This window comes from Mytilus galloprovincialis, chromosome 11 (genome assembly GCF_965363235.1).
Source record: "Mytilus galloprovincialis chromosome 11, xbMytGall1.hap1.1, whole genome shotgun sequence".
Classification (NCBI taxonomy): domain Eukaryota; kingdom Metazoa; phylum Mollusca; class Bivalvia; order Mytilida; family Mytilidae; genus Mytilus; species Mytilus galloprovincialis.
In genome coordinates, this window is record NC_134848.1 from 13,976,904 (window position 1) to 14,001,111 (window position 24,208).

The window sequence follows — 24,208 nt, forward strand, 5'->3', positions numbered from 1 at the left end:
AGACCAATCTATTTGATGTCTGAGGTTTTTAGCTGTTCCCCTAATGAATCGGTAGTTTCTTTCCGAGATCCTTTCTCATAGGATTTTCGGCTTTCCTCTACCAGGAATACAGCTGGGCATTTAGCGGTATCGGTTTGGATTCCAAGTATGTCCTCTCCGGTTTCCCGTTCGTTGTATAGGCATTTGTGCGGCATCCGGGGTGAACTTATCCCTTATTTTGTATATAATGTGTTTTTATATTATGCATTTTTTATATTTTTGAGGATGAGCGAGTCAGGTCAGTGGGTGTGTTCGTATGCTTTATTATATTGTACTTGTTGTTTTGGGGAAGGTTAATTTTCTGGTAGTAAGACCCGTCACGGCCAGGCTTGGAGACTGGATAGGCAAATGCTCACATTAAATCTGTACCGATACAGTGTGTTAAATTTCTTCCTTTTTACACCATAACCCATGGTGGGGCTCCTACTAAAGGAGGAAGATACAGAACATACATACATGTATCAGCCAACACACAATGATACCTGTGTACTCGTTTAGTTGCTGCTTCATTGACATGGAAGTATTTATAACGCAGATATTCAGACAAATCGAATATAATTATGACACATGCAATAACCACAGAAGGGTTCTGTTGTGTCGTTTCCTTGCTGTCTCATTGATGTCGGGGTATTCATACCTGTATATCATTGGCCCACAAAAGTGATAAAGTCTCTTGCTGTGTCGTTTAGTTGCTGTCTTACTGGCATGTGGTAATAATTTGTAATCAAAAATTATTGCTCAGTCAAAACACTATTATGATATAAACTAACACGGAAGGCACAGAAAATCATGATATGTCGTCCAGTTGCTATCACATGAACGTTGGATTATTCATTGAACAGATAATTCAACATACTTTGAAACATGCCAGCATGGAAGTGACAAAACTTATATTATGTAGTGCAGTTGCCGTCGCATTCACGTTGGAGTATTTATAGAACAGATTATCCAACACACTTTGACACATGCTACATGTATCACATGCATAGAAGTTACAATTATTTTTTATTATGCTTCACGTTAAAGTGCCATATTTTGATAGGCTAATACGAGGGTGATAATTTACTCTATCACATGACTGAGAGGGTGACAATTTTGTTTGAATGTTAGTATCCTTTAGTCCAGAAGAATCGAAAATCGTTAATTTGAAGGACAAATAATTGAAGTTACATCAAGTAATTAAAAAAAGGCTTAATTGTTTTACATTGTCTTATCGGGGCCTTTTATAGGTGACTACATGCGGTATGGGCTTTGCTCATTGTTGAAGGCCGTACGGTGACCTATAATTGTTAATGTTTGTGTCATTTTGGTCTTTTGTGGATTGTTGTCTCATTGGCAATCATACCACATCTTCTTTTTTATATTAAGTTCTATGTTATGGCTCAGATTTTATCATTTGAAATAAAAAAAAAAACATCTTGCTTAACTTTTTTTGTTTTTCTATTACCTGTAATGTTGTTATAGAAGATACTTTTAAAATAAAGTCAATCTGTTAACAACAATAATGAAAGGACATTCGGTATAATAAATTAAATAACACATAGCTCAAAGGGTGATAGAGCAGATAGGTATCCCTCGAAAAAGGCTTCGCCGCAGTTGACAATGTTTTCTCAGTGACAATCTGCTCTATCACCCTCTCAGCTATGTGTTATTTATATATTGTTGTATAGTTAAGTTGACGTTAGGGTACTCATATAGCATTAGCCTACAAACTATGACGTGTTATCACAAAAGTGACAAAAGCTCTTGATGTACGTGTTGTTTGGTTGCTGTCTTACTGGCATGTGGTATTTGTATTAAAAACAAAATCATAGCCCAATCAACACACTATAATACATATTAACACGGAAGAGACAAAAAAAAATGCTATGTCGCTCAGTTGATGTCACATTGACGTTGGGTTATTTATAGAATAGCGCAGCCAACCCACCATGATACATGCTAACATGAAAGTTAACAAAAACGGATGTTCAATCGTTCATTTCCTGTCTCATTGGTGTGTGGTATTTATAAAACACCTCAGCTCTGTCCACAGTGGCGGATTCAGAGGGGGCGTACGCCCCCCCCCCCCCCCCCCTCCCCTTTTGCTCGGACTTTTTTTTTTTTCTTTTTTGTAAAATGATTACTCAGACTAGATTTCGTGAACTTTGCCATTTCCCGAGTATTTAATTTGTATACGACAATTCTTTTCTTATAAAGATATTTTTCGCTGGTATTTACTGTCTCTCAACGTCATGTGATTTGCTATGGTGGAGTTGATCAGTGCGTTGAAAAAACGTCACTCGGTCATTTTGAAATTCAAATTACAGTAATACACATTGCTTAGGCTGAGAATGTCATGACAATCAGGAAACCTTCAAAGCGACACAGGATTGAGCAAGAACGTATTGACTTCTGTTTCACTATTCCACCAAAAAGAAAGTAATAGTAAATACTCTATATAATTGACTATTATACTCTCATGAAAAAAAAGTTCCACAATATTATTTACCTACAAAAACATGTTTAACCCCAAACACCCCAGCCTTTTTAAAATAACATAGCTGAATAATGATCCCCATTCAGTATTAGCTCTAGAAAGATTTCAAGTCTCAGGTACGAAGCATTTGATTTGAGGAGGCAGTCTGAGATATTTGAGAGAGAAAAAAATGACTCTGATTCTTGCCTTAAACAAAGACTCTGGCCGTATCTGGATTGAAAACAATAGTCTTGTCCACTTTTTTGCTACTAAAAACAAAAATTTCCAACAAAATTATTTAGCATTAAATGAACATGATGAATAAAAGACCAGACTGTAACCTGCTTGGCGGGTGTGACCTTTATGTCTCCATTTGTCGACCGACATACATAACTTTGTTGTCATTTCAGACACTTTTCGTATTGTAAATTTCATCGAATTTACAGGTCTATTTTTTACTGACAAGTCCTACATCAAATATATCAGTACATAGCTTTAGGTCAATACTTATATTTTATGATAAACAATTTTAAAATAAGGAGAATACAGCATAAAAAATGTCCAACCCTTACACTTTACAGCAACTATAAAATATACATGCCCCACGCCAGGAACCGTTTAAATAGTGCATATTACACTTATTTTTATATTTTTAGCCCAAAAAAGGTCCCAAAATTTTTCCAATTTGATTTAATAGAAAAATTTCACTGGGTATTTAGTAGTTGGACGAAACCTATCATTTTGAAGGTTGAAGACCAAACAGCCTAGTACATGTATTGTTTATAAATGCGCATCAACTAACGTAACTTGGTAGTGACATAAACATTGTTTCCGGCAACGAAAAAAAAGTCCTATTTCGAGGTTATTACGGATTCCAACATGATGTACGTTCAAAAATAAGTCTTCCTAGAAGTGGAATTAAGCGTCGCACTTATATATATATATATATGATCTAGTGGAAATTAAGCATACAAATTTTACAATGTCACAAAAGATACTAAACTAACTGTAACTTCCGTAAAGTTTAAATTTAAAATATAATATTAAAAAGAAAATGTGACATGATTAACAATGAGACACCTGTCCACAAGTGACCAAAATGACACAGACATTAACAACTAAAGGTAACCGTACGACCTTCAACAATGAGCAAAACCCATACCGCATAGTCAGCTATACAAGGCCCCGATATAACAATGTACATAATGTAGAACAATTCAAACGAAAAAAACCAAATGTGTAACACATAAACAAACGACAACCATGGGTTTTGGGACAGGCACATACATAAATAATGTGGCGCGGTTAAACATGTTAGCGGGATCCCAACCCTCACCCTTACCAGGGACAGTACACCATACATTTGTAAAAACGAACTATACAAAATTAGTTTAAAAAGGCTTAACTCATCAGTTCGACAAAAATACAACTGGACGTGGCCGGGAACTTGTACAACCCGACGGCAAAAAGGCATTAGGAACACATCTGAGAGTTCTCGCAGTTAGCTGACAGCTAGTTCAAAGCCACTAACAACTAATAAAACAAGAGGCTCTCAAGAGCCTGAATCGCTCACCTTAATTCTTTTGGTTAAATCTCTCATCAATGATTATTTTGGCTTTTCAATTTATTTAAATGTTTTTTGGATCGTCCTATTTTCTTCAAAAGCCAAAAAAAATAATCATTTTCTCCTATGTTCTATTTTAGCCATAGTAGCTATGTTTCTTGACATACAAGAAAATAAAATATAAAATTTATACTAAATACTCTGAAACTCATTTAGCCTAAGTTTGGCTGAAATTGATACAGCAGTTTCAAAGGAGAAGATTTTTTAAAGTAAGTCAACATGATGAACAAATTGCGAAAAAAGTCCTTAAAGGGCAATAACTCCTTAAAGGGTCAATTGACAATTTTGGTCAAATTGACTTAATTGAAGATCTTACTTTGCTGAACATCATTGCTGTTTACAGTTTATTTCTATCTATAATTATATTCAAGATAATAAACAAAATCAGCAAAATTTCCTTAAAATTATCAATTCAGGGGCAGCAACCCAACAACAGGTTGTCTGATTCATCTGAAAATTTCAGGGCAGATACATTGTAGATCTTGACCTGATAAACAGTAAAACCCCAGGTCAGATTTGCTCTAAATGCTTTGGTTTTTGAGTTATAAGCCAAAAACTGCATTTGACCCCTATGTTCTATTTTTAGCAATGGCGACCATGTTTGTTGATAGATCATAACTTCGGATACAATTTACAAACTAGATACCCTAAGGAACATTCAGTTAAAGTTTGGAAGTATTTGGCCCAGTAGTTTCAGAGGAGAAGAATTTTGTAAAAGATTTTAAAGATTTACGAAAAATGGTTAAAAATTGACTATAAAGGGCAATAACTCCTAAAGGGGTCAACTGGCCATTTCCGTCATTTGACTTATTTGTAAATCTTACTTTGCTGAACATTATTGCTGTTTACAGTTTATCTCTATCTATAATAATATTCAAGATAATAACCAAAAACAGCAAAATTTCCTTAAAATTATCAATTCAGGGGCAGCAACCCAACAACAGGTTGTCTGATTCATCTGAAAATTTCAGGGCAGATAGATCTTGACCTGATAAACAATATAGCCCCAGGTCAGATTTGCTCTAAATGCTTTGGTTTTTGATTTATAAGCCAAAAACTGCATTTGACCCCTATGTTCTATTTTTAGCAATGGCGACCATGTTTGTTGATAGATCATAACTTCGGATACAATTTACAAACTAGATACCCTAAGGAACATTCAGTTAAAGTTTGAAAGTATTTTGCCTAGTAGTTTCAGAGGAGAAGATTTTTGTAAAAGATTACTAAGATTTACGAAAAATGGTTAAAAATTGACTATAAAGGGCAATAACTCCTAAAGGGGTCAACTGACCATTTCCGTCATTCTGACTTATTTGTAAATCTTACTTTGCTGAACATTATTCCTGTTTACAGTTTATCTCTATCTATAATAATATTCAAGATAATAACCAAAAACAGCAAAATTTCCTTAAAATTACCAATTCAGGGGCAGCAACCCAACAACAGGTTGTCTGATTCATCTGAAAATTTCAGGGCAGATAGATCTTGACCTGATAAACAATTTTACTCCATGTCAGAATGCTCTAAATGCTTTGGTTTTTGAGTTATAAGCCAAAAACTGGATTTGACCCCTATGTTCTATTTTTAGCAATGGCGACCATGTTTGTTGATAGATCAAAACTTCGGATACAATTTATAAATAAGATACCCTAAGGAACATTCAGTTAAAGTTTGAAAGTATTTGGCCCAGTAGTTTCAGAGGAGAAGATTCTTGAAATAGTTTACGACGACAGACGACGACAGACGACGGACGACGGACGACAGACGACAGACGACGACGGACGACAAGTGATGGCATAAGCTCACTTGTCCCTTCGGGACAGGTGAGCTAAAAATCAATCATCTAAGAGTAAGACTAAACCATAAAGCCATTTAGAACAAGGTTTTAATAATTTGAATCAAATGAAGGAATGCAAACATCATTTGATTATGATGATCTGTATATCTGTTTGAAGAATATAAAGACATAATATCATAATAATATCCAATGATTCTGACTAAAGTTACATTGTATTCTCATAATTCCAAGCAGCTGTGAGCACAGTGTATTCAAATGATACAAATCAAAAATACATTGTATTCTAATAGCATAGTTTGAGTCTCTAAGCCTATGATCGTGACTTGCAGATATAGTTGTATCTATTTCCACATGGTTGGTCTTCCATCATTGCACCTTGTGTTTGGACAGCTATGCATTCTCCTTTAAGAGCCCCGTTAGGTTGTCCTGCGGCCCAATTAGGGGCATGAAATGGGTACGTAAAGGGGTCAACACCCCAAGTCCATTGGTAGTTGTCTTTATGTCCAGATGTCCAGTAAAACGGAGTAGATATCTGTATTGAAGAAAAATATGCATTATATTAATAGACTTAGTATGTTGTGTTGTTACATTATTGTTTACCATAAGGGTGAAGGTTGGTACCTTTTAAAACGTTTCAACACACTGCGTTTGTAAGGAGCCGGATGTTCAGTAGTTCTCGTTTGTTGGTGTGTTTCATAAGTATTTCTCGTTTGTTTGTGTGTTTCATAAGTATTTCTCGTTACTCATTTTTATATAGATTAAAGTTAACTGTTATTTTTCCCGTTTAATTAGTTTTACAATTGTCATTTTTGGGGCCCTTTATAGTTTGCTGTACGGTGTGAGCCAAGGCTTCGAGCTGGAGACCGTACTTTAATTTAAATATACAAAGTGTGACTTAGATGGAAAGTTTTCTCACTAGCACTCATACCACATATTCTTATAATTATCATCTACAGGAAGCTGGGTGAAGTTAAGGGAACAACCATTTGACTTCAAGAGAGGACGAGGATTATTGTTTTGTCCTAAAAAATATTCTGATTTCTGATTTCCAATTCGATTGCGAAAAACTTGTGGTCAAGCAGATGACAAAACATATTTTTGGAATCGCGCTTCGATTTCTGAATCGGCCCCTGACAGAGTCCGCCCCTTTCCCATTAACTAAAGGAAGCTGGCTTGTCATGTTTTGGAATTTGGTCAGATTTTTGGAATCCTCTGGTTTTATCCATTCGAATGAATTAACAATTTTTGCATGGTGACTTTTTATAATTCTTTTACATGTATAAGGATAAGCTGTCTGTAAAAGTCTTTTACACTTTTTATTAATTTTTAAGTTTTTGACGAGTTTAACTTGTCAATGATAAAGCTATGAAAAGTCAAGAGAGAACATTTTCCCGCCAAAATTTCAATGTCATATATATCGAAAACGAGCACGGTGACCTATATATATATATATTTTTGCTCTTAGGATTCCTTTATTAATCCCCAATCAAACAAACTAGTATTTTGAAAAGTTAATAGCTTTGAAACCGAAAAGCGAACTCCCTTAAAGGTTTTAAAAATGTTTGTTTCCTAATCACCGTAGAGCTTGACTATACATTTGTAAATGGAATTATTGTGATTTTATATAGATTTGCCCATTTAGCATTTAGTCTTCAAAAAGTGTTCCAGACCTATACATGTAGGGCCTGGTTTAGTACAACGATCTATCAGCTATTTTCTAAGCTATTAATTAGATCAACACAGCCTTTGCGCTTAAGGGAGCTACCATTTGATTTTTATGGGGGGACTAGGATGAAATTTGAAAAAAATAGGCAGGACAGGAGTTTTGAGTAAAAAAAAAGGCAGGATGAGACACTTGCAAAAGAAAAAGTCAGGATGACAATTTATGTAAAAAAAGTCAGGACCGGATAGGGTAAAAAATAAAAAAGGCAGGACAGAGATTACAACTAAAAAAAAATGCAGGATAAAATTTTTCATCCTAGTTTTAGTTAGAGTCTGTTTGCTTGTAGACATTTGCCGTACGATTTGTGGTAAGTGTAAAGACTATTGACCAGATGGTTTTCTGTTCTTCATTAATTTGAAATCAAAATGGCTTCCTTTTTGACTTTCCTGCTTGCCTTCATGTCCAGTTTAATGTGACTTACCAATTTATACTATTTACAGGGTTTGTAGCATCACGACTGGTGCCACATGTGGAGCAGAATCTGCCTACCCTCCTGTATGATGTACTTGAGATCACAATCAGTGTTTGGTAGGGTTTGTGTTGCGTAGTCTTTTGTTTTCTATGTTCTGTTGTGTAAACTACATGTACTAGTATTTACTCCGTTTTCTTCTCTTTTTTTTTCTTTTTTCAGTCATGGCGTTGTCAGTATATTTTCGATCTATGAGTTTGAATTTTTCTCTTGTATCTTTCGCCCCTCATCTTTAACATGGGTAGGGCAATGGAAATATGAATATCGGTTTCCTCTAAAAGCTTAAAAGAAGGACGAAAGATACCAAAGGGACAGTCAAACTCGTAAATCTAAAACAAACTGACAACGCCATGGCTAAAAATGAAAAAGGCAAACAGAAAAAGTTCAAAAACAATAGTACACATGACACAACATAGAAAACTAAAGAATAAACAACACGAACCCCACCAAAAACTAGGGGTGATCTCATGTGCTCCGGAAGGGTAAGCAGATCCTGCTCCACATGCGGCACCCGTCGTTCTTGTTTTGTTTTTGTCATTTTTCAATAAGCACTGTTAAAGTCAGAATTTCTCTCCATTACTAAGCTGTTACTCAATATAAATGTAAAATAAAAAAAATCCCTACCAACCTACATTTCAAAAATGTAATGGAAAAGACAGCGACACATCATTCGGCCTACAACGGTTTGTTTAATTATACATACCCTATTGTTACTAACAAATCTTTTAAACTCTCTAGTTTCATAAGAATCAGAAGGAAAAAACAAGATCCCGCTCATTTGTTTGCATGCTGCCTGCAATTGAAAAAAACTTACAATACAAATTATAAATATGCTTAAATTCACTAAAATCAAACCTTTTTCAACAGCTGGTCAGTGGAGATATCATTGGTCGAGTTCACTTGAAACTCTACTGGAAACTTTACTTACTGAAGTTACTCGGGTTTCAAAAATTCGAGTTTACTAGGACCACTCAAGTTAATCCCTCTTCCAATCCTCACTGAGCCAGGGTTAAACTCGAGAAACCCTCGAATTACGTCAAACCAATCAGTTTTCCCCCTTATTTTATGCTTAGTCAGTGCCTTACCCGAGAGTGACTAAGAGTTGTTCCGAATAGCAACTCGAGTGTGTTCACGGGATACTCTTGAAACTCTGCAGCGGACTCTAAAATTTCAAGTGAACTCGACCTAATTAGTTTCAAGTGAACTCGGCCTAAGAGCTTCGAGTGAACTCGGCCATTATTGTTATACAGAATATGAGAGAACATCTTACAAATCTTATGTTTTTAAAATAATTATTTCGATGTATCAGAAGACATAATTGTGACATGACAAAATAATATCTATTCGCTGCGAGACAAAAGCAATCAGCCAATCAGAAGACATGTTACATCCAAAATTAAATGATTCATATATGAAATCTCAAACAAACTTACCGTGGCATCACTTTGGGATTTAACATCTCCAACGGCAGAAATGTAGTAACAGAATCTGAGTCTTCCAGAACCTTTACTAATCCACCCTTGTCTACATGCTGAAATTGAAAAACAAAATGGAAACTAGCAAATGCATACTCCACCGAGTCTACACGGAGGGTGGTAAAGGGTTATTTTCGTGCATTGTGTTTTGCCATTTTTATTTCACGTACAGCCGTGAAAAAAGGTTCGTTATTCACCGTGTTTCGTGAAATGAGTAAAATATTAATGTGCAAGATATTTTTAATTGTTCGTTTATCGTGGAATGGCCATTTTATTTCGCGTTCTTCCGTGCAGATACCCCCCCCCCTTTTTTTTTGTACCCCTCTACACGCTCCAGTGGTGTTTATTTTTCTAATGCCTCGTTCACACATTTATTTAATTCGAATTGAATTGGCTAATCACGTTTACACACTCTTCTTATTTTTTAATTCGAACTGATTGATTTGGCTAAATCGCATTATCCAATTAGCCTTAGAAATGCGTTTTTGTTAATACGAATTACGCATAAAAGTTAATGTCGTTTAATAGGACAGTACTTGACGTGCATTTCAATCGAATTAGAATTGACGTTAGGACGTAACTATTTCATGTTTTTATTCGAAAACATGGGGATGAAGGGTCTTATGTCACGTGTGTAACCAGAGAGCGTAATTCTCATTACATTATCAAATGGTATCCTCTGGGACTCAAACACAGGACCTCTAAAGACAAATACATGAAAGAAGTGCAACACACCCTTACAAAAACACACATGTATACTCACAAACACACACACACACACACACAAAAACCCACCACAACCACCACTTTATTGCAGAAACTTCAATCGCTTTAGTGAAAATTATAATTAGAATGTACATGTACAAACGGCTTTTTAATTGTTTGGAAAAGACAGACAGACAATGATTTGCTATAATTCTGTTAGAGAGAGCCGTGATGTAGTGGTTAGGGCATCGGACTACTATTAACACAAGGTTCCTGGTTCGATTCCCGTTCCGGGATGAAAATGTCAGGGACTGAATTTTCGGCTCTCCCTTGACACCATTTGCGAGTATGGTCTTGAGGAAACGAAGATAGTCAGTCAGAGGGGGACGATAAATGGTTGATCCGTGTTAAGATAGATCATAGAGCCGTATCTCTTGCACGTAAAAGACACCCTTGTCGATTTCGAAAAAGAGCAGGCTAATGCCCATACAAGGGGGTCATAAAAGGCAGCACTCGCACCTGCAAAGTGGAAAGGGATTTATATAAGTTTCAATAACATGTTTTCCAAACCACTATAAAAATTAAATATTTTTAAACTTAGCTATCGAAAACCGAATTATCTTATCTTCCCATAAAGATAGAATGATGTGAAAAATAACCAGAGTTTAATATCTTAAATTTATAAAAAGAAGATGTGGTATGATTGCCAATGAAACAACTGTCCACAAGAGACCAACATGACACTTGGTATAAACTATTCTTCTTCTATAGTGAGACGTTGGTTCTTAGCCGAAGTTAAAAAAAAGTTAAATGTTTCAAAAAACTTAAGTATCTTCAATGTTTTCATAATTTTTTCGGTATATTGTTTGCTTGTTTGATACATTGTATTTCCTCCATTTTTAATGGACGGGAGTATCCTCTATTGGATCCTTTAGTTTCAATATAAATTGCTTAATTGTATTGTGATTATACTATTATAAAAAAGAGAATAATCATGTGTTTTAATAAAACACTGATAATTTAGTCACAATATCTTATCCCCTGTTCCCTTCCGTCCAGTCTTCAACAAGCAATCGCATCTCCCATAGTCACGTTGCAATGCAGTCGACGTCAGCGTGCAGCACCAGCGAGCATTTCAGGATCACGAGATTACCGACATGAAACACTTAAGCATAACAAAATAGGAGTTAATTGTGGAAAGAAATTTATGTAATTAGACAGGAAGCAACAAAGAATAGAGATTCGCTTTGGTAAGGTTTGTTCAGAGACTTGGAATCATATTTAATAAGAACAGAGTTGTACCTTTTAGTGAGCCAGGATCACGTTCTGTATCAAGTGTTATAAGTAACACGACAGCTATATCTCAAAATAATCAGAATAAGAGCAGACGTCTCTCCACGGAAGAAAGAAAGTGTCAAACGGCATTGAACAAGCCCTGTATAGATCTAAATCCAACACCGCTTCTTGATAATGTTGAGTTCAACAACGATGACTTACCTTCCACCAGAGATAACTGAAAAGGAGGAGATAACCCGAATCGTTTACGCAATATTTAGGGAAAAGGAGGAGATAGCCCGAATCGTTTACGCGACATTCAGGGAAAAGGAGGAGATAACCCGAATCGTTTACGCAACATTCAGGTAAAAGGAGGAGAAACAAACGAGGCCAACGAAAAAGAGACCATCAGTTTACGCGACATTTAGGGAAAAGGAGGAAAAACACAAGAGGCACAAAACACAAAAGGAGGTCATCAGCGGTATAAATGCATGTTATGCAAAATTTGAAAAAGACGTTGATGAACTATTGTCTGGTACAAACGATACACTGGACAGAAGACGCAGACCCAAATCAGCGAAGAGTGTGAGAACAAGTATGACTATAATGTTGGCAGCCAACTCAAACGTGGATGTTAGTTTACCGGGAAAAGTTATACCATCCTCAAACATGGATGTTAGTTTACCGGGAGAAGCTATACCATTCTCAAACATGAATGTTAGTTTACCGGGAGAAGTTATACCATCCTCAAACACGGAGGTTAGTTTATCGGGAGAAGTTATACCATCATCAAACATAGATGCTAGTTAACCGGGAGAAGTTATACCATCATCAAACATGGAGGTTAGTTTACCGGGAGAAGTGATACCATCCTCAAACATGGATGTTACCGTATAGCGGGTTATTTTCGCGGGTGTAAAATTTCGCGATTTTCATTGAATAAGGTATACGAAAAATGTTGGCGGTTATTATTTTGGCGGATTTAACATTTTTAACATTACCTTTGAATGTACACTTTTAAATTAGCGGAATTTATTTTGGCGATTTTGTTCTATCCTCGAAAATAAGCGAAAATTTACACCCCGCGAAAATAACCCGCTATACGGTAATTTACCGGGAGAAGTTATACCATCCTGAAACATGAATGTTAGTTTACCGGGAGAAGTTATACCATCCTCAAACATGGATGTTAGTTCACTTGGAGAAGTTATATCATCCTCAAACATGGATGTTAGTTTACCGGGAGAAGTTATACTATCCTCAAACATGGATGTTAGTTTACCGGGAGAAGTTATACCATCCTCAAACATGGATGTTAGTTTACCGGGAGAAGTTATACCATCCTCAAACATGGAAGTTAGTTTACCGGGAGAAGTTATACCATCCTCATACCGGGAGAAGTGATACCATCCTCAAACATGGATGTTAGTTTACCGGGAGAAGTTATACCATCCTCAAACATGGATGTTAGTTTACCGGGAGAAGTTATACCATCCTCAAACATAGATGTTAATTTACCGAGAGAAATTATACCATCCTCAAACATCGATGTTAGTTTACCGGGAGAAGTTATACCATCCTCAAACATTGATGTTTGTTTACCGAGAGAAGTTATACCATCCTCAAACATGGATGTTAGTTTACCGGGAGAAGTTATACCATCCTCAAACTTGGATGTTAGTTTACCGGGAGAAGTGATACCATCCTCAATCATGGATGTTAGTTTACCGGGAGAAGTTATACCATCCTCAAACATGGATGTTAGTTTACCGGGAGAAGTTATACCATCCTCAAACATGGATGTTAGTTTACCGGGATAAGTTATACCATCTTCAAACATGGATGTTAGTTCACCGGGATAAGTTATACCATCCTCAAACATGGATGTTAGTTTACCGGGAGAAGTTATACCATCCTCAAACATGGATGTTAGTTTACCGAGAGAAGTTATACGATCCTCAAACATTTATGTTAGTTTACCGGGAGAAGTTATACCATCCTCAACCATGGATGTTAGTAAACCGGGAGAAGTTATACAATCCTCAAACATGGATGTTAGTTTACCGGGAGAAGTTATACCATCCTAAAACTGTTTAAACATGGATGTTAGTTTACCGGGAGAAGTTATACCATCCTAAAACATGGATGTTAGTTTACCGGCAGGAGTTATACCATCCTCAAATATGGATGTTAGTTTACCGGGAGAAGCTATACCATCCTTATACCGGGAGAAGTGATACCATCCTCAAACTTGGATATTAGTTTACCGGGAGAAGTTATACCATCCTCAAATATGGATGTTAGTTTACAGGGAGAAGTTATACCATCCTCAAACGTTGATGTTAGTTTACCGGGAGAATTTACCGGGAGAAGTGATACCATCCTCAAACATGGATGTTAGTATACCGGGAGAAATTATACCATCCTCAAACATGGATGTTAGTATACCGGGAGAAGTTTTACCATCCTCAAACATAGATGTTAGTTTACCGAGAGAAATTATACCATCATCAAACACATCAAATGTCTCAAGGCCACAACTGACAGCCCCTGAGCTACCTACTAAAGAAAAATTGTATTTGGACAGTTGGATGGAACTTCAGATCAAGAAAGATAATTTGAAAAAATGAAATGTTATGATTTTATACCTTATTTGTCTAAGTTTGTATGTAGATATAAGAAGATGTGGTATGAATGCGAATGAGACAACTCCCGATCTAAGTCATAATTGGTTAAAGTAGACCATTATAGGTCAAATTACGGTCTTCAACACGGAGCCTTGGCTCACACCAAACAGCAAGCTATAAATTTAAAGGGCCCACAAATTGCTAGTGTAAAACCATCCAAACGTGAAAACCTGATCAATAAACCACATCACTGAACATTAGGTTCTTGACAGGTTAAAACAAATGCAACGGGTTTAAATGTTTTAAAAGATAGGTACCAACTTTCATCCTTACCGTGAAGTTGTGAACAATAGTGTAACATCACAACATAGAAGGGCACACTATAAGATATCAATTGAAATGGCTTCACGCAATTAAAAGACATAGGAAAACAAACAAGTTATACGCTGAACGAATACATTTGATCTATGACACAATGCAAATACAATGTCACTAACATAAAGGGGGGAGAAAAAAAACAATTTTAGAAATTCAACCATACATAATAAGTGTGTTTAAAGGTTCGATGAGTTTTCACTGATCACATATTTAATAAGAAGTGATTTCCTCGCTTTATGTACAACATTACCGTAACATTTCAGTTGTGAAATACTGTTTTTAATAATTTACTAATCAAATATTCGTATCGATGAAAGAATTTAGTAAAAGTTTTTAGTAATTTATAGGGACGAAATCCCTGACTTAATAATTTACCTGGTGAGTGATGCATTGATTGCGTTCGTTAAAATCTATGACACACGGGTATAACGAACGAGTTGGAATACATACATGTAATCACAGTATGCTGGAGCCAAAGGAATATCGCCGTCTTAAAAAGGAAAATTAACATTCATCTCTCTTGTCGTAAATTTTAGAATGGAATTTCTATGTAGAAATTGAAATGTCAAAATATAGAAAAACTGCAAAGAAAGATTTATTTAGAGTAAGTTCCTTCGGGTGAATCTCGGTAGTATATTAAGAGAACTCTGGATTATTTAACGAAAACATATCAGCAAGATAACGCTAGGTATTTTTGAACGTATCAACCAAATGTTTCAATGACGTGTCTTTACTGAGTAAGAGTTTGGTTATAAACTGAGATTCATGGCAATATAGGAAAAAATCTGCTATTAGAGGGACAAAGTTAGTGCCCATACTAGGCCCCCCCCCCCCCCCAATACTACCTGTCGGTACACTTTATCGCCGAAACGTACATATATGTTGTCCAGAAGAAAATTTTAAGTTTCAATCATATCTTCACATTTCCCAGTAAGTGTATCTGGCGTACTTTAAAAATATTTAAAAAATATAGTTAGGAAAACCAACTAGTTTATCCTCCGAAACTAAATTAATAAATAAAATCAAATATTTAAAGAGTGTTTTTCTTTTTCTTTTTCTGATATTGATTTGAATATTTATTTACTTTTTATTTTTTAGCAATACAGGAGATACATATATATTATATATATGTATATATATATGTTGCTGAAGTGTCACGGTCATTTTTTTTATTTCACTATTCACCGCTTCAACTTGAATAATGAAACATTAGCAATTTCATTATTCATTATTCGTCACTTAATCATGAGTGAATAGTGAACTATTTTATTATTGAGTTTTGAATAATGAAAAATGAATAATGGACGTACTTCAGCGTGGTAATTTGATTATTTGCATAAGAGGGGCCCGCTACATACACGCTTCATGATCTAATATACTATAGCCAACCAAAATTTGTCCACAAAAAAGGGACCGGGCCTCCTGATTTAAATAACAAATGCCTTTACGAGGAGTAGGATCAATGTTGTTGGAGATAATATAATTGGTGCACTACCAAAAACTGAGTGTCAGTGTATTTATTCTAGACAGCAGGAATGATACATCATGTGTTATTCACCTGCATAATGTACCTCAAATTAAAAGTAGACAGATTTTTTTTTTTAATTTTTACTAGATAACGGCTTTAAAAGAAAACAATTTCGTGATTACTTGAAAGACGAGCTCTTACATGTAGATCTGTTTTATTCAGAGTAATTTATCTCATCACACTAAGACACTAATGATACTGAGAAAAATGGAAAGACCATAAGTAATGTAAGATTTAGCTGTGATTTATGAAAATATGAAGGATTTTTTTTTATAGATTACATTAAGCAGAATTTCGAAATACTGACTAGGAAAATACAACGAAAACTTTGTACACCAGAATAAATCGAGTCTGCAGAAAAAGCAAAATCAGGATCTTCCTGAACACACAAAACTCTACTACAACTGAGGAATATAACATTTGAAGTGACTTAGTATGTACAAACAGTGATTCTATTATAATACGTTATATTTACAAGCTATAAAACTAAGTTTAATCCACCATCTTCTACCTAAAAAATGCCCATATAAAACTCAGGATTATGACAGTTGTTATCCATTTTAACTAATTACTCAATAAAGCAGAGAAATGTACAATAAATTTTTTTCTAGAAACAGAAGTTTAGATATAAATACATACTACTGGCTTCCACAATAAGTACCGTACAAATCACCAGAATAATGTTCATAGCAACACGTGCCATGATGATTTCCTGTCACGTGGTACTGTCTTTGTAAAAGTGTCTGAAAAATAAAGGATAAATGTTTCATTTTTACTCATACTGCAGTACATGTCATATTGTATTTTTTATGATTTTTATGTCTAGAAAATAGAGTATAACTGTTTCGTAGTTTTACTACATGCCATAGTGTCTAAAAATTGAAGATAAACGTTTCAGAGTTTTACTGCATGCCATATAGACTAGTGTCTGAAAATTGAAGATTTAAACGTTTCACGGTGAAATTTAAATTGTATATCATATAGTAATGTCTGAATATAGAGGTCAGGATGAACGTTTCATAGTGTTACTGCATGCCATATATATTCACTAATTGTCTGAATTGAAGACACACCTTTCAAAGTTATACTGTATGCCATATATATATACCCCGGTATTGTCTGAAAATAGAGATAAACATTTTAAAGTTTTACTGCATGCCATATAGTGTCTAAAAATAGAGAATAATGCCATATACTAAAGTTTCTGAAAAAAGGGAAAAACGATTTAAAGTTTTACTTCATGGCATATAGTTTCTGAAAATAGAGCATAAATGATTTAAAGTTTTACTAAATGGCATATAGTGTCTGAAAATGAAGAATAAACGTTTCAAAGTTTTCCTGTCTGAAAATAGAGGATACACGTTTCAAAGATTAACTTCATGTCATATAGTCTGAAAATAGAGCACAAACATTCTAAAGTTTTACTACATGGCATATAGTTTCTGAAAATAGAGCATACACGATTTAAAGTTTTACTACATGGCATATAGTGTCTAAAAATAGAGAATAAACGACTTAATTGTAGTATTGTTCCGATGATCGGAATAAGTCGGAAATCAGTTGGTTGGCCCTGGCGATGTCGATAATCGATTGGGATTTTGTTTAATCGATTGTCGTTAAAGTTTCCGGACTTTAAGCTTATCAACTTCCGGTCCGTTTGCGGTTTGCATTTTATATGCGCAAATAATAACAAAAAAATATCAGGATCGATGACAATAACAAAGTCAAACATCCTATAATTAAAGACATAATCAATTTCCTTCTTTATAATGCATTTACTATAAATATTTGCAGATTGATGGAATGTGATTTAAAATTAATAACTTTGTATGAAATACTTTCTTCCAATACCGGTAGATTCTACTTGTTTATTAATACTTGAGAGCGTACATAAAAGACAAAATAATTTCTTAGCTTCATTAGAACGTGTTGCAAATTGACTTTTATTAATGTTTTATCATAATCCATTTGTAGCATCAAAAACGTCATATTCCTTTCCAAACTGCTTGCCAAACATCTTCAAACATCGTTTATTTTTGTAAATTTTCCGCCATATTGAAAAATGTAAGAATCACGAATCGGATACGGTTCAACTATGTAATAATTCCGCATTCTTGCAATTATAAGTTCAGACGCACGAATGACACAATTGACAGAAAAATAATGATCACAAAAGTGAAAAAAAAAAACATTCTACATGAATTAACAGACATTTGCTTTGTTTACTGTATATATTATAATGCAAATGCATTGTTTTATTTTTTTCTGTTAATCTTAAATTTTTTAAAGTTAAAAACTTTATATATCTTTTCTACATTAGAAGCACTCAAATGTTAATACAGCTATGTTATATTGAAATTGTATTGTGAGTTACACTATTAAAATTTAGAAATGTTACAGTTAGTGTCACTGTTGGTAATTAATGTTGTAATTATGAGATAAAATATGTTCAATATGAATCTTGTTTCTTATTAATTAACTGTTTTAACTGCTAAATAAATAGTTATCAAAGGTACCATGATTATAATTAAGTACACCAGAATATATGAAAAGGAAACAAAAGATCAAATATGAATATATAAACTCTACCGTGAATGATGTGGAATACACATTAGACATGTACAATGAGACTAAATGCATGATTTCATTTAAAAAAAAGTGCAAAGTATTATGATGCGATTATAACCGATAGTCGGTTGGTTGCTGTCAACCGATTGTAATAGATAATCGGTTGGTAATTTCAACCGATTATCCAACACTACTTAATTGTTTTCTGATGCCATATAGTGTCTGGAAAATAGAGTAGAAACGTTTCAAAGTTTTACTGCATGCCATATATTTATAGCGTCTGAAATTAGAGGATAAACTATTTTCAAAGATTAACTCCATGTCATATAGTCTGAAAATAGAGAATAAACATTCTAAAGTTTTACTACATGGCATATAGTTTCTGAAAATAGAGCGTAAACGATTTGAAGTTTTACTACATGGCATATAGCGTCTGAAAATAGAGAATAGACGATTTAAAGTTTTACTGCATGGCATATAGTGTCTAAAAATAGAGCATAAACGATTTAAAGTTTTACTACATGGCATATAGTGTCTGAAAATATAGAATAAACGATTTGAAGTTTTGTTACATGGCATATAGTTTCTGAAAATAGAGAATAAACGATTTGAAGTTTTACTACATGGCATATATATCTATAGTGTCTGAAAATAGAGCATAAACAATTAAAAGTTTTACTACATGGCATATAGTGTCTAAAAATAGAGAATAAACGATTTACAGTTTTACTGCATAGCATACAGTGTCTGAAAATAGAGCATAAACGATTTAAAGTTTTACTACATGGCATATAGTGTCTGAAAATAGAAAATAAACGATTTGAAGTTTTACTACATGGCATATAGTGTCTGAAAATAGAGCATACACGATTTAAAGTTTTACTACATGGCATATAGTGTCTAAAAATAGAGAATAAATGATTTACAGTTTTGCTGCATGGCATATAGTGTCTGAAAATAGAGAATAAACGATTTAAAGTTTTACTACATGGCATATAGTGTCTGAAAATAGAGAATAAACGATTTGAAGTTTTACTACATGGCATATATAGTGTCTGAAGATAGAGAATAAACGATTTAAAGTCAACTGCATGGCATATAGTTTCTGAAAATAGAGAATTAACGTTTCAAATTTTTCCTGTCTGAAAATAGAGGATACACGTTTCAAAGATTAACTCCATGTCATATAGTCTGAAAATAGAGCACAAACATTCTAAAGTTTTACTACATGGCATATAGTTTCTGAAAATAGAGAATAAACGATTTGAAGTTTTACTACATTGCATATAGTTTCTGAAAATTGAGCAAAAACGATTTAAAGTTTTACTACATGGCATATAGTGTCTAAAAATAGAGAATAAATGATTTACAGTTTTGCTGCATGGCATATAGTGTCTGAAAATAGAGCATAAACGATTTAAAGTTTTACTACATGGCATATAGTGTCTGAAAATAGAGAATAAACGATTTGAAGTTTTACTACATAGCATATAGTGTCTGAAAATAGAGAATAAACGATTTGAAGTTTTACTACATGGCATATATAGTGTCTGAAGATAGAGAATAAACGATTTAAAGTCAACTGCATGGCATATAGTTTCTGAAAATAGAGAATTAACGTTTCAAATTTTTCCTGTCTGAAAATAGAGGATACACGTTTCAAAGATTAACTCCATGTCATATAGTCTGAAAATACAGCACAAAAATTCTAAAGTTTTACTACATGGCATATAGTTTCTGAAAATAGAGAATAAACGATTTGAAGTTTTACTACATTGCATATAGTTTCTGAAAATTGAGCAAAAACGATTTAAAGTTTTACTACATGGCATATAGTGTCTAAAAATAGAGAATAAATGATTTACAGTTTTGCTGCATGGCATATAGTGTCTGAAAATAGAGCATAAACGATTTAAAGTTTTACTACATGGCATATAGTGTCTGAAAATAGAGAATAAACGATTTGAAGTTTTACTACATAGCATATAGTGTCTGAAAATAGAGAATAAACGATTTGAAGTTTTACTACATGGCATATAGTGTCTGAAAATAGAGAATAAACGATTTAAAGTTTTACTATTAAAATGGCATATAGTTTCTGAAAATAGAGAATAAACGTTTCAAATTTTTCCTGTGAAAATAGAGGATACACGTTTCAAAGATTAACTCCATGTCATATAGTCTGAAAATAGAGCACAAACATTCTAAAGTTTTACTATATGGCATATAGTTTCTGAAATTAGAGCATACACGGTTTAAAGTTTTACTACATGGCATATAGTGTTCTAAAAATAGAGAATAAATGACTTCAATTTTTTCGGATGCCATATAGTTTCTGAAAATAGGGAATAAACGATTTAAAGTTTTACTACATGGCATATAGTGTCTGCAAATGGAGAATAAACGTTTTAAAGTTTTATTACATGGCATATAGTGTCTGAAAATAGAGCATAGACGTTTTAAAGTTTTACTACATGGTATATAGTGTCTGAAAATAAAGCATAAACGTTTTTAAAATTTTACTGCATGCCAAGTAGTTTCTGAAAACAGAAAATAAACGTTTTAAAGTTTTACTATATGGCATAAAGTGTCTGAAAATAGAGCATAAACGTTTTAAAGTTTTACAACATGGCATATAGCGTCTGAAAATAAAGAATAAACGTTTTAAAGTTTACTGCATGGCATATAGTGTCTGAAAAAGTATAGGGTAAACATTAGGGAGCTGCCATTTGATTTTTATGGGGGGGGGGGGGGGGGCTAGGATGAAATTTGAAAAAAATAGGCAGGACAGGAGTTTTGAGTAAAAAAAAAGGCAGGATGAGACACTTGCAAAAAAAAAAAGTCAGGACGACAATTTAGGTAAAAAAAGTCAGGATAAACTTTTAAAAAAAAAGGCAGGACTGAACAGAGTGAAAAAAAGGCAGGACAGAGATTACAGCTAAAAAAAAGGCAGGACAACATTTTTCATCCTAGCCCCCCCCCCTAAAAATCAAATGGTAGCTCCCTTATACTGGAGTCTGCATGCCATAAAGTGTCTGAAAATAGAGAATAATCACAACGTAAGGCGTCAAAGAAAAAAAATATAATACTAATAGCCTTTCAAGACGTCATAATTATTTGGACTATATACATACAAGTGTAAATATACATGTACGTACAAAAGTGCAAAAACGGAGGCAGATTTAGGGAAAAAAGGGGGGGTTAGGGGCCCGGCTTTTTCTTTTCTGGGGAAATTTTGATTGCTTTCATAGGGAAACACTGAAATATGAACGGAGCGGGTCCTTTCTTAGGCATGTTAGGCAGTCAAGTCAGTGCCCCGCCCCCCTTTTATAAAAAAATCTGGATCCGCCATTGAAAAATAAGCCGAGCATCAAAAAATGAATGATTTGCAAACACAGTGTTGTGACCCCACACCCCCTGTTAATGCGTTATCGAAAAGGTTGTTCCAACATTAGAATTAAATAACAAAAGGTGAAAATCATATCGTTCTCAATCTCAGGAGTAGTCCAAATAATTATGACGTCCTAGGCGTCCAAGAAAAAAAAAATAAAATAGCCTTGCCGGACGTCATAATTATTTTGACTATCTCAGGAGTAAAAAAAAATAAACATGATCCCACCAGGAGAGAAATATGCAAACAAACTGCTACACATGACCAGATAAATGTAAACAAATGTACAGTAGATGCACATTAATTAGCTGTTGCACTTTAAGCATTTAAAAGATTGTATAAGAATTGAATATATGACATGTATAAGCAGTCTTACAAAACTTACTTTGACGATATTTGTACGAAGATTTTGCAACTCTTTCTTTTTGTATCCAAAGTGACGTCACGCTAGGCGTTGTGCAAAAAAGGTTATTCCCCTGACGTCACGTAATTGTAATGGGCCTCTGACAGGGTTTTATTTGAAAAAAAAAATATCACATTATGAATAAAATTCCCCGTATATCAGTGTTACTAACAGAAAAAATGAAATGAGAATATAGTTTTCATTTTTGTCGAGTCTGCGACTTTTGCTTAAATTCATATCCTTAAAAATCGAATAACAAATATTTTCATTGTTATCTTTTTTTTCTAATGATTAGGGACGTCTTCAAAAGTTCAATGAAGGATAAAAAAAACTTAATTCACATAGTTTTTTTAACTTAAATTAATTTGGGAAAAATTGATTGACAAATATGATATATGTATAAAAATCAATGTCGGATAACAAATTCTTGCAGCCGTTCAAACCATCCCCCCCCCTAAAACAAACTAATTGAATTAAGTTTTTTATCTTACATTGATCTTTTGATGTAGTCCCTTAGAACTTGATGATTTGACATTATTGCATTCTTTTTAGTAGGCGTTGCATTGCGACGTTTCCGTAAATTTAGATAATCAGCTGTGATTACGTTTTCTGTTGATACATGTATGTGTATTATATACTAGAACTGTGAAAGTTCACAATCGAAACCAGGGGGTTTGTACGACCCCCAACTCCCCTTTTGCCCTTCCCCCTTTGAACAGCAATGTTAAAGTCGACGTTCAGTTGAGTATTTATAAGTGGGTTTTGTGATGTTTGAATTTAACAGAATATCAACAAAATAACAAACCGACTACATGTGCGGGGCCCTCATGGGTAGACACGGTCGTAAAACACCCCTATTCGTCAATAAAATAATAAATAAAGAGTGTCTCATCCTGTTCACATGCTAACTGTTAAAAGAGCTTGTAATTCAATGATTGTCGTTTATTATTGTACATAATATCTGTACTTTTAAAACTGACGATACGGTATAGGTTTTGTCATTGTTGAAGGTTATACGGTATTACCTCATTTAATTTATAGTTGGTTCGCATTTTATCTTGTCAGAATCGTCTATCCTCTTTCAGTACATGAAGCAATTTAGAACTAATGTCGGACGGAGATGCACATTTATACTTCTATTATATTTTTTTTTTGCCGAACATCTGACAAAGTAATCTGCTGTATAGATACAATCCTCTTTTTTTTCTGTCCGAATTTCGTTTCGTAAATGTTAAGCACAATTGTTTTGCATTTTACGAGTAACCATCTTAATACATATGCCTTTTTTTCGGAAAAAAAAACCTGCATATACACGACGTTATTGCGATTAAAACTTAATAATTCTTATATCACTTGCATATATATATCTATAAATACTTGAATTGGATTGGTCAATTAGAATATTTATCTTGGTTTACACTTCGATAAACCAAGTTTCCGAAACTACTTCCGTAATCTATTCACGCGCGATACAAATTCTTGCTAGGATACTGGGATTTTCAGCAAATTGGGATTATAAAACAATTGCATACCAGTTGTTTCTATTCTAATGCATACATTTTACGAGTAACCATCTTAATACATATGCCTTTTTTTTCGGAAAAAAAACCTGCATATACACGACGTTGTTGCGATTAAAACTTAATAATTCTTACATCATTTGCATATATATCTATAAATGCTTGAATTGGATTGGTCAATTACAATATTTATCTTGGTTTACACTTCGATAAACCAAGTTTCCGAA

At 34.1% G+C, this 24,208-nt stretch overlaps 1 protein-coding gene across 2 annotated transcripts; it reads right to left on the minus strand.

Moving 5' to 3' along the window:
* Positions 1 to 5,989: 5,989 nt before the first annotated feature.
* On the minus strand, positions 5,990 to 22,555 carry LOC143051675 (lithostathine-2-like). Of its 2 annotated transcripts, none has more exons than XM_076224580.1 (5): positions 22,444 to 22,555; positions 16,739 to 16,842; positions 9,545 to 9,642; positions 8,815 to 8,904; positions 5,990 to 6,451 (listed from the first exon to the last, which is right to left on the minus strand). In XM_076224580.1, exons 2-5 carry the CDS (start codon positions 16,800 to 16,802, stop codon positions 6,230 to 6,232), a joined length of 474 nt encoding a protein of 157 aa, XP_076080695.1. In that variant the 5' UTR covers positions 16,803 to 16,842; positions 22,444 to 22,555; the 3' UTR covers positions 5,990 to 6,229. The 2 variants fall into 2 exon arrangements, with proteins under 2 accessions (XP_076080695.1, XP_076080696.1); XM_076224581.1 differs by lacking the exon at positions 22,444 to 22,555 and adding an exon at positions 17,173 to 17,222.
* Between the last annotated feature and the right edge of the window lie 1,653 nt (positions 22,556 to 24,208).

Bases quoted from the DNA above. Each gene is read 5' to 3' on its own strand.
- LOC143051675 (XM_076224580.1), bottom strand. From the start codon at position 16,802: ATGGCACGTGTTGCTATGAACATTATTCTGGTGATTTGTACGGTACTT. The intron at 8,905-9,544 runs GTAAGTTTGTTT...TTTCAATTGCAG, and splicing joins AATCCCAAAGTGATGCCACG to GCAGCATGCAAACAAATGAG. The intron at 6,452-8,814 runs GTATGTATAATT...TCTTCAATACAG, and splicing joins GATTTGTTAGTAACAATAGG to ATATCTACTCCGTTTTACTG.